This window comes from Myxine glutinosa, chromosome 4 (genome assembly GCF_964187855.1).
Source record: "Myxine glutinosa chromosome 4, kmMyxGlut1.1, whole genome shotgun sequence".
NCBI classification, from domain to species: domain Eukaryota; kingdom Metazoa; phylum Chordata; class Myxini; order Myxiniformes; family Myxinidae; genus Myxine; species Myxine glutinosa.
Genome location: NC_136264.1, coordinates 73,181,852 through 73,194,393, shown reverse-complemented (window position 1 = coordinate 73,194,393; position 12,542 = coordinate 73,181,852). Strand labels below are relative to the sequence as shown.

The 12,542-nt window shown below is 40.0% G+C and overlaps 1 protein-coding gene across 1 annotated transcript in view; it reads left to right on the top strand.

The window, feature by feature from the left end:
• The window catches only part of LOC137424789 (solute carrier family 41 member 1), a 92,592-nt gene that overhangs the window by 74,805 nt on the left and 5,245 nt on the right, over window positions 1–12,542 (top strand). The window contains exon 9 of the mRNA XM_068112613.2: window positions 10,755–10,903. Within this exon, the coding sequence (XP_067968714.1) occupies window positions 10,755–10,903 (149 nt within the window). The remainder of the gene's footprint in view (window positions 1–10,754; window positions 10,904–12,542) is intronic.

Here is a 12,542-nt window from a genome sequence, read left to right as displayed (position 1 = left end):
ATTAGGGAAAAATCACAGGGGTGAAATTACACACTGGGGTTTATTAATCTTAATCCCTAGAACTAATTAACACAAAAGCCATGCTCCTTATGGTGACATGCAAACACTCTTACCCTGACAGGTTCCCTACTTATTACATCAGGGTTCTTCTTCTTCATGTCACACAGTCCATGCTAATTTATACAATCCTGACCACTAAGGTATTTCATCCCTACCCCCACAAACGTAATGATATCAACAATATTCACACTAACCAACGTTTATTTCTGAAAGGCAAACGAGGACAGTAACATGGGGATTATAATCTAGTGTTTGTTGAAAAAATGTGTTTTCAGCAGTTTTAAAATTTTGTAGACTGGCTGCTTAATGGATGTGATGTGACTGGCTGCTATTGTGATTGCTTTGTAGTTTTGTTTTACTTTGCACTTTCTGGAAGTTTAGATTGCATTGGAGGCAACATAGCATCTAAATGTTGTTCCTATTGAAATGTTGTACACCGCTCCTTTCCTATGCCATCTCCAGGCACTGTATGACGTCATTGCCAGATACCGAAGGGGGCCCGGCAATAATACGTGCTGAAAGGGAGTACTCAGTTTTCACTCCGGTTGTGTGTTCTATTCTGTGGTCTATTTATGTTTTCTTGTTACTTGCAAAATCGAAGATTTTTCAAGTATATTGGTCGGTTGTGTTTGTGGTTCTGTCTGTCTGCCTGTCTGTTTGTTTGTCACCGGCCTACAGGTCACAATTTTCAACCGATCTTCACGAAACTTCACCAAATGGTAGAGTTGGTCAAAAGCCAGAAGTCTATTGTTTTGGGGGTCAATAAGTCAAAAGGTCAACATAGGCCAAATGGTCAACATCGGCCAAATTTCTAAAATCCTCAATTTTCATCCAATTGACTTGATATTTGAAGAGGACTTGCATATCTGGTCACTGAATTCAACCACCAAGTATTCTTGAGGTCAACATATGGCAAAAGGTCAACATAGGCCAAAAGGTCAACATAGGCCAAATTTCTAAAATCCTCAATTTTCATCCAATTGACTTGAAATTTGAAGAGGACTTGCATATCTGGTCACTGAATTCAACCACCAAGTATATTTGAGGTCAACATAGGCCAAAAGGTCAACATGGGCCGCATTTCTAAAATCCTCAATTTTCATCTGATTGACTTGAAATTTGAAGAGGACTTGCATATTTGGTCACTGAATTCAACCACACATTATATTTTAGGTGAACATAGGCCAAAAGGTCAACATAGGCCAAAAGGTCAACATGGGCCAAATTTCTAAAATCCTCATTTTTCATCTGAAAAATCGTCACTTTTCATCCTGTTGACCCTAGCTTTGATCAAGATTGTAAATTTTAATCTTCATGAAATGGACAATTTGCTGTATCAATTGAAAACTTTTGGGGGGGGGGGGGGGGGGGGAGGGCAGACTTTGCAAGTATCGTGCTACGCATGACGTCTTCTTGTTTATTTATTTGTCACCAGCCTACGGCTCACAATTCTAAACCGATCATCACGAAACTTTACCAAGTTGTATAGGTCGTCCCAATTGAGAAGCCTATTGATTTTGAGGTCAAAGGTCAACTGGAGGTCAAATTTCTAAAATCGCCATTTAAAATCCGATTGACTTGAAAATTGAATAGCATTTGTATATAGAGTCACTAAATTGGAAAATGAACTATTTTTGAGGTCCAAAGGTCAACTCAAGGTCAAATTTAAAAACATCATAAATTTTCATCTAAAAAGCCGTCAATTCTCAACCGATTGACTTGAAAATTGAACATCATTTGCAGTAAATTGGGAAACATACTATTTTTGAGGTCAAAAGGTCAAAGCTCAACTCAAGGTCAACCTTCCAAAATCATCACTTTTCATCTGAAAAACCATCAATTTTCATCTGATTGACTTGAAAATTGAACAGCATTTGCACATTGTCACTAAATAGGGAAACCAACTATTTTTGAGGTCAAAGGTCAACTCAAGGTCAACCTTCCAAAATCATCATTTTTCATCTGAAAAATTGTCACTTTTCTTCCCATTGACCCGAGCTTTGATCAAGATTGTCAATTTTAATCTTGATGAAATGGACAATTTGCTGTATCAATGGAATTTTTTTTCTTGGGGGTGGGGGGTGGATTTTGCAAGTATCGTGCTCCGCGTGACGTCTTCTTGTTGTTTGTTTGTTTCTTGTCCGGCAATATCTCAGCCAACCTTTGAGCTAGGAAGCTGAAATTTTGGCACAATAGTGAGTAAGTTTTTTGGCAAAACAGTATTTTTTGTTTTTTGATTATTCAATTAATTGATGAGTTACTTAATTATTATCGATTAATTAGGGACTGATTTAGTTCCTTTCTCATCTGGGCAATATCTCAGGAAGCTTTTGAGCTAGGAAGGTGATATTTGGACACGACAATGACCAAGTGATGTGGCTATAAAGGACATTGTGATTTATTGATTAATCAATTAATCGATTAATTATTTAATTATTCGATTAATTACCTAATTATCTTTTTTGGGGGAATTACAGATTCGGATGAAATGGTGGTGGTTTCGGTATTTTATTAGCCAATTGGTTAATAATTTAATTATTTTACGATTATTATTTATTTATTTTCATTATTAATCACTTATTTATTTTCTTTCTCCTCTGGGCAATATCTGAGACACCTTTTGAGCTAGGAAGCTGATATTCAGACATGACAGTGACCAAGTGATGTGGCTATAAATGATATTTTTGATTCATTGATTAATCAATTGATCGATTAATTTATTGATTAGTCAATTAATCAATTAATTATTTCATTATTGGATCAATGACTGAATTTTTTTTAAGATACAGACTCGGATGATACGGTGGTGGGTTAGGTATTCTAGTAGTCAATTGATTAATAATTTAATTATTTTACCATTATTATTTATTTATATTCATTATTAATCACCTATTTATTTTCTTTCTCATCTGGGCAATATCTCAGGAACCTTTTGAGCTAGGAAGCTGATATTTGGACACGATAGTGACAAAGTGATGTGGCTATAATGGATATTTTTGATTTATTGATGAATCAATTAATCGATTTATTATTTATTGATTAATCAATTAATTACTTAATTTTTGATTAATTCATTTAATTAATTTTCAAAAAGTTACAGCATCGGATGAAACACTGGTGGTTCATGATAGGCTATGAGCCGAGGGGTCGACCATGCTCAATCAGAGGGAGGATGGCTAACAGTTATTTTTGGCAAGGCCAAGGTCCCTAGTGCTGAAAAAAATGTGATAGCAGTGTGAAACTCTTAGCCGTATCTGTGTTATCATCACATTTGTCAGATCACCCATTTATCGCTTTTCGGGTCATTTTTCCCGCTTAAGATTTAGGGGGTGGGGTTAGTTTTTTGGCTCTCAAATAATATCACGTGTATATATCAGCTAGTGTGGTATATCAGGTAAAAGGTTATTGAATTACCTTTCAAATGATGTATAGAAAGTGCCTGTGTGATCTATAGTAACCTCTTTATAATGATTATTAAAACATAATTATTTCCACCAACTCTCAAAACTTCATCACAAAATCCCCAATTTTAGGAACAAAAATAGGCAAAAATCAAAAGGTATGTAAAAGGTATGTTTCGATTTGAGACACACATACAGTATAATTAGAGTCAATATCCTCACACATATGATCATGATGTGCTATGAAATTCAATGCAATATGTGTAGACATGCTAATACGAATGTTGTCATCAATGTCAATATTTTCATTATATTTTAGGTGATTTGCAACCATGACAGCGGTGCACGACATCTAATGTATTTCTCTTTGTAGATTTGTTGGTGCAGAATACATTTTTAAGCAACTATAGCAACTGATGCTAATTTGTAGTAGTGGTGGTGGTGGTGGTCTCATTCGATATTATGTGTCTTTCCAGGTGAGACGGTGGTGGTGATATTGGTGGTGGTGAAACAGAGTGTACCGCAGATAGACAATTGAACAAATACTTGCAATGGAGATTGCGATCACTCAGAAAGTTCCCAAGGACGTTTGTATCATTCATAAGCTATCGTTAGATGTCAAACCAGAAGATCCGCTCATAAGCCCTCAAACATTCGATTCGTGGACTACATTGCTGGATGCGGCCAAAATACGGAACCATGCACCCATTCTCGACCTTGCTCAGTCGCTGCCAGAGAAGGAGATTCCCCGAGTATTCTACCACAGGCAGTGCAGGAGCGTGTTCACCATGAAGCGAGATTTGGAAGCACTGAAACGAAAAGCTGAATCCAATTTAACCGACGATGCTGCTGCAACATGTTCAGCGAGCAATGAGACAAGCCAGAAGGGCATCTTCGGAATCACGCATCTATGAACCGGATTGTATATTCTGTGGAAAGACCAAGTGGTGCAAGGGAACGTCATCCCGTGAAAAGTTGAGCAAGGCTGTTGATCTGAGAGCAGATGAAACACTGCGAAACAGCGCCGTGCGTAAATGTGACACGAAAATCATGGCTGCCACAAGTAGAGACATTGTGGCAGCTGAAGCACGATACCATTTCTCTTGCTACAGAAGTTACACGAGACCAAGCACTAAAGATGCACATGACAGAAACACGGCCGCCACAAACGAATCTGACTACACTGAAGAAGAAGCATACAATGAGTTGCTAGTATACATCCGGAACCATATAATCCCGAATAAGGAAATTGTTAGGATGACAACGCTGGTAGAGCACCTACAATCGATAATGACATCAAGAGGGTTGCATGGGATAAGAACTGCTACAAGAAAAAACCTCGCACGGAAACTGGAAACTGATCTTGGAAATAGCGTTCACATCTTTCAAGACAACAGTGGAAAACTGATTGTCGTACCTGATAATGTAACACTACAAGATGCTGTCAAAGAAATACAAACACTTAAACAACAACTGAGGGATGCTCCTTATACAGAAGGTGGCAGGTGATCAAACTACATTTGCCGAAGTGGCCATGATTGTCCTATCCATGACCCTGAAGGATGGATGCAGTAGCCAGAGGATCGATGTCGTCTTTGACACCTACAAGGAGACTTCCATCAAAAACAGCGAACGGTTAACCAGGGGGGGAAGAACTTGGACTTGAGCTGAAAAACATCACGGCATCTCAAATTGTAAGGCAATGGCGCAAGTTTCTCAGCTATGTTGGGAACAAGTCAAGTCTTATCATGTTCCTGGTCGAAGAGTGGAAGAAACCAGAGTCCATCAGACGCCTACAGGGAAAGGTTCTCTTTGTAACATGCGATGACAAGTGTTATCAGATCACATCTGGTGCTAGCCAAGAAGTAGTGGCCCTGGAAAGCACACACGAGGAAGCAGATGGTCGTCTGTTCTTGCATGCTGCCCATGCTGCCGCACATGGATACCAGTCTGTGCTTATTAGCTCAGATGACACCGACGTACTTGTCATTGGCTTGGCATTTCATACCAAGATTCATGCCAAGTTGTTTCAGAAATGTGGCACCAAAGCAAGGGCTAAAATCCTAGACATAGGGAAAATAGGAAAGTCAGTCGGCACAAATGTATGTCAGGCCCTAATTGGAATGCATGCCTATACCGGATGCGACACAGTCAGCACGTTCGCTGGACGAGGAAAACTGACTGCACTAAAACTCATCAGAACCAACAAAGATGTGCAGGATGCATGTACACAGCTGGGAGAGGACTGGGACGTCAGTGAGGAACTGATGGATAAATTGGAGAACTTCACTTGTCTCATGTACGCACCGAAGTCGGGGACAGTGAAGGTGAATGACTTGAGATATCACCTGTTCTGTGCCAAGAGGGGAGAGATCGACAGTCACCAGCTACCTCCGTGCAAAGACTGCTTAACCAAACATGCACAGCGAGCCAACTATCAAGCCGCTATTTGGAAGCGGAGTCTCAAGATGGATCCAGCAGTACCGAGTCCAATCGGGAAAGGATGGCACTGGGATACCCAGGATGGTCGCGTGCAGCTGGCAGTCGACTGGATGCAAGGACAGCCCGCACCACAGGCGGTTCTGGATTTACTGGCATGCACCTGTTCGAAAAGATGCACACTACCAATGTGTGTCTGCATGGCCAGTGGTTTGAAGTGCACAGACATGTGCAAACTCACCACATGTGACAACCAGAGAGTGTATGGTGAGAGTGATGACAGTTCGGCAGAAGACGATGAAGAAGACGACGACGATGACGAGGATAACTTCTGAATTGTAGAACTGTATGGAGAAAGATCATGTACATATGTGTAACAAATATGGTGTACGCTGAATTGATAACTTGTGTACTTTATGGTATGATGTCTATAAATATATGTTGCTTAAATAGAAAGTACATTGTTTTCCTTTGGTTTACTTTATGTATAGCTGGTAATATAGGAGAACCATACAACACGACAAGACTAAAAACGTTTGCATGAATATGATGTAAATTATCTCGCCAAGTTAGGGTACATCAGGATACATACATATACATGGAGTAGGTTAATCATCACATGCATCATACGTCTGTGGTATATTCAAGAACACCACATACAGTTTGGTCATAATGCCTTCATATTTTTAGAATTAGACATTTCTGACACCAATTTCAGTACTTTTTGGCCTATATATGGCTGACATCCCAATATTATATATACTATTTTTAGACCAATAATGGTATACAAACTATATACATGCTGTCGGTCAAAAATCGTAAAATGTAAATCAATATATCATAAGAGCGGAAAGATATACATTTATGGATTTTAGGTCATGGTTACAGCAACTACTGTATATTGGATTTTCTCATCTTTATCAAGGTGTATGAGATTTAAGGCCCAAATTTGACTTTAATCATACTGTGTGTTTCTCAAATTCAAAAATTCATTTAATATCCGCCAAACTGAATTTTTGCCTAATTTTGTTTTCATTGGGGATTTTGTGATAAATTTTTGAGGGTTGGCGGAAATAATTATGTTTTAATGATCATAAAGAGGTTACTATATATCACACAGGCACTTTCTATACATCATGTGAAAGATAATTCAATTACCTTTCACCTGGTATACAACACTAACTGATACATATAGGAGATATTATTTGAAAGCCCCAAAACGAACCCTACCCCCTAAATCTTAGGCGGAAAAATTACCGAAAGCGTTATTGGGGTGGTCTGACAAATGTGATGATAACACAGATACGGCTAAGAGTTTCACACTGCTATCACATTTTTTTCAGCACTAGGGTCCCTGGCCTTGCCAAAAATAACTGTTAGCCATCCTCCCTCTGATTGAGCATAATGTCGAAAATTTGAGGGTCTGGCTCATAGCCTATGAAACACTATTAGCCAATTGATCAAGAAATTATTTTACAATTACTATTTATTTATTTTAATTACGCAATTAATCAATCAATTATTGTACACCTCTCCTTCCCAATACCGTCTCCATGTGCTGCACGGCAGTATAGCCGGGCGCCTAAGGCGCACCGGCAATACCGCACTGGAAGATATTTATTTATTTGGCATGGGGGCGGTGTACTTTGAATGTATCTGTACTTCTTTTCTTTGTTTTTATCCACTATACACATTTTAATACAATAATTGGAATTAAATAGGACCCACACCAATCTGTGAGAGAATAGTACTGTGTTTACACAACCCTTAATAATAGTCGAATGATATTACAAATCCTTTTCTTTTTTTTTGGTAACTGGCACTTGGAGTGTTGTTTACATTTAATTTGGGAATTGCAGTATCACATTACCAAAGAAACTCCAATTGTCAACACAGAAGTAAGCATCCTTCCTCATGGTTAAACATATTTGTAACATTTTACTACAATCCCGGCGGGTTTGATCATACAGCCAACCAAAAGTAATATCCAGCCAACCTCATTTCTAAATGTGAAATGGTGTTCAGTAAAGCCTATCCTGTGTAAAATTACAGGACTTTTATTCTCAATTCCAATGTTAACCTTTCAAAAGTGTGAATGAATTTTTGCATTAAGCTACTCCTTCCATGAATTTATATATTTTTGGAATGAGCAACCCATAGTTCTTCGCAAACTCACTGGTCTTGCAAAAAGGTCGTCATGCGTATCTTGATAAAATGATCAAGAAAATCGAAACTCGTAAAACACCTGATGAACCCGATGAACCCGATGATACCTTAACCATGACACCGGGTATCAGAATTCTGGCAATTCTGCAGGTTAAGAAGTTTGCATGTTAGTGTTGACTCATAGCATATAACCATGGGGTTTGCCGAGTAAACTTACTTCTTTGCTTTTTATTTGTCTTTAATATCTTTCTGTTGATTTTGTTTTGTCTTGATTAAGAAAATGTTGTCTTGAAAATTGAGTAAGTATTGCTTATATGCTAGAATAACTGCACAGAGGTAAAATTGTCAGGTACGTGGATATACAAAGGTGATAAATGATCCTTACGCACGTGTCTGAGGTTCGGGAATGTTTGACCACATCCAGAAATGGAAAATCAAAGAAAGCAAAGCATGGAGCTGCAGGAATTCTGACCAAACCATGGACCACATAGTTAACTACTCAGAATTGTGCAAATCCAGCGGGAGCAATGAATCGATCCATGCAGCCATAACCAGACATTCCTTGACTGTTAAACCTGCACTTGGATTTATGAGCTGCTATTCGTCAAGCTGCATGCAAGAATAACATACTGATTTGACTGGTAAATATCAAGCTTCAGACACACTTTCTGTTCCAGGAAGTATTAACAGCACTTGGCATCAAGGATGTGGCTGTGCATGGCAGAAAGCTTCAGTAAGGAATATGTCCTCGCTGTTCAATTTATGGCGATACAGAAGAGAAATGCACCAATACATTTTGGTTCTTCTTCATACTTCCCCAAAATGAAAAATAAGCTTGGAGGATGACGTTCTACATCCGCTGAAGACGTTAACACAGCCAAGTCCACTGTATAGATATTTTGGAAAGATTTCTGTGTCAGGATCAAAAAGTTCGTTGACTGTTGGACAAAATGCATCTAAGAGGATGGATATTATGTCAACTAATGTTACAGTGCATTCAGAAAGTATTCAGACCCCTTCACTTTTTTCACATTTTGTTATGTTGCAGCCTCATGCTGAAATCGTTTAAATTCATTTTTTCCCTCATCAATCTACACTCAATACCCCATCATGACAAAGAGAAAACAGGATTTTAGAAAGTTTTGCAAATTTATTAAAAAGAAAAAACGGAAATGTCACATTTACATAAGTATTCAGACCCTTTGCTATGACACTTGAAATTTAGCTCAGGTGCCTCCCATTTCTCTTGATTATCTTTGAGATGTTTCTCCACCTTGATTGGAGTCCACCTGTGGTAAATTCAATTGATTGGACCTGATTTGGACAGGCACACACCTGTATATATAAGGTCTCACAGCTGACAATGCATATCAGAGCAAAAACCAAGCCATGAGGTCGAAGGAACTCCTGCAGAGCTCAGAGACAGGATTATGTCGAGGCACAGATTTGGGGAAGCCTACAAAAAAAATTTCTGCTGCATTGAAGGTTCCCAGAGCACAGTGGCCTCCATAATTCTTAAATGGAAGTTTGAAACAACCAGGACCCTTCCTAGAGCTGGCCGCCTGGCCAAACTGAGCAATCGGGGGAGAAGGGCCTTGGTAAGAGAGGTGACCAAGAGCCCGATGGTCACTCTGGCTGAGCTCCAGATATCCTGTGTGGAGATGGGAGAAACTTCCAGAAGGACAACATCAGGAGTCTGGCCACTCTGCCATAAAGCACAGATCGGTGGAGTGTTGCAGTGATGGTGGTTGTCCTTCTGGAAGTTTCTCCCATCTCCACACAGGATCTCTGGAGCTCAGCCAGAGTGACCATCGGGTTCTTGGTCACCTCTCTTACCAAGGCCCTTCTCCCCTGATTGCTCAGTTTGGCCGGGCGGCCAGCTCTAGGAAGAGTCCTGGTTGTTCCAAACTTCTTCCATTTAAGAATTATGGAGGCCACTGCTCTTGGGAACCTTCAATGCACCAGAATTTTTTTTGTAGGCTTCCCCAGATCTGGCCTCGACACAATCTTGTCTCTGAGCTCTGCAGGCAGTTCCTTCGACCTCATGGCTTGGTTTTTGCTCTGATGTGCATTGTCAGCTGTGAGACATTATATAGACAGGTGTGTGCCTTTCCAAATCATGTCCAATCAATTGCATTTACCACAGGTGGACTCCAATCAAGGTGTAGAAGCATCTCAAAGATGATCACGAGAAATGGGAGGCACCTGGGCTAAATTTCAATTGTCATAGCAAACGGTATGAATACTTATGTCAATGTGATATTTCAGTTTTTTCTTTTTAATAAATTTGCAAAACGTTATAAAATCCTGTTTTCTCTTTGTCATTATGGGATATTTAGTGTCGATTGATGAGGGAAAAAATGAATTTAAACGATTTCAGCATAAGGCTGCAACATAACAAAATGTGAAAAATGTGAAGGGGTCTGAATACTTTCTGAATGCACTGTATGTGAATAAAGTTAGTCAACTGTACCTTTGTGACGACCCTCATTACAACAAATATATTTTTGATGTTCAGTCCTCTTACTTTTTTGACCCACATTCATGAATTTTATTGTTATGCCTCTGCATCAAACCTAAATCTTTTTATTTTTAGTTTTTGGGAAAAGCACTTCTCTTCTTGCCTTTTTACCTTTTTAATTTTGCTTTTCCATTTATTCACATTGTTGCTGATTGCCCTTACCACAGGTGTGAATGCCAGGTCAGCCAGGTTGTTGCTCGTGCTTGCTGTGCCTGGACATCTACTCTGCCTGTCTGCAGTTACACTTTTGCAACCCAAACCAGCAAACCCAGACCTCCTCTTCATTCTGCTTTTCCTGGGAGCCACCCTTGTGCAGGTGTTTGCCTAGAGGGAATCTCCATCAATAGAGACGTGTCAAAAAGGCCTTAAAACAGTCCCATTTCTGATTTAATTGAAATCAAAACCGGATTGGAATGCTTTTGCATTATAAATGTGAAATGGTGTAAAGCAAAGCCTTGTCACAGGGTGGCATTAAGCTTCTAGTGTGATGGCTGGAACCACTGTGTTGCTGACTAGCTTGTTGTGAAGAGAGAGAACCAAATGCATAAGCCTCTCCTGTTAGTACCTCTTCATCTCCAAGACATCACCATCACCAAGCAGGGCCTCCTCCTGGCAATACACGGTAACCAGGCACTGAACCTACAGTCTTAGGCAGAACAATAGGGGATCTCAGAGGAGCTCTGGCCCTCAGATGTGCCGTTCAAGGCCACCAGTACGTGGATACGCCATGGCATCAATCACCCAATCCCCAGTTATGGAGTCAAATATCATTCAATGCCTTATGGATCAGGTTTGCCTAATAAGGTACTGAGGCACCACAATGTACCTGTCTCATTGGGTGCATGGGGATAATTGGATTTCTCTTTCGAAAAGCAGTCGGAAAGTGGTCACCCAACAAATATATATATAATTTCAAACTTTCCGATTTGGAAGCTGGAATATCATCATGTGCCTTGGCGTGAATGACGACCTACAGTTGACAGATGAAGCATGCACGACAGCACTTATTGACTGTGAGCTACATAAGACAGACATCAACATCACTGCTCTACATGAAACGCGACTGGCTGACATGTTCGATACATGAGGCCAACTAGACGTTCTACTGGCACGACATGAGTGCTGAAGACCATCACAAACATGATGTCGACTTTGCAGTCAGAAATAGACTGACGCAGAAGAATGAATGAGACCGGTGGCAACTTGTGAAAGTATTATCTATGTATTTCATCTGACGGAGTTTTTGCCAAAATCATCAGTGCTTATGCAGCAATAGTATATGCTGATGCGGAAAACCAAGATTGTTTCTATGACTCCCTACATGATGTGCTGGAGCATGTGCCACATGGCGATAAGCTATTTGTCCTTGGCAGTTTTAATGCACGTGTTGGATCAGACCAAGATGAATGGCCAACAAGCCTCAGACATCATGGCATAGGCAAGATCAGTGGGAATGGGCAACGGCTACTTGAGGTGTGACCAGAGTGAGCTCTGCATTACCAACTCATTCTTCCAGGGCAACTACCTGCACAAGGTGTCATGGCATCACCCAAGATCTGAGCATTGGCATCAATTTGACCTGGTCATCAATAGAAGATATGACCTGCCCAGCATCCTCCACACCTGCATCTACCATAGTGTGGACTGCAATACTGATCCTCCACAGTTCTAAATATGAATGCCTGCCATGTATCAACATTCCTGGCACGTGAGATAATGCCAACAGTTCACAGAGGTTCTCGAGCAGTTCCTACCTGTTGAATCCATTCCAGAAAATGCTGATGAGGCTTGGAATGCTCTAAGCTCAGTCATATATGACACAGTAGCAACCATTTTTGGCAAAGACAAAACCAGCAATAAAGATTGGTTTGAGATGTACACAGCTTAAATGGTAAGTCATCAATGCAAAATAATGCTGTCTACTTGAGGCACAACCTCAACTCGCCAACTAAGAC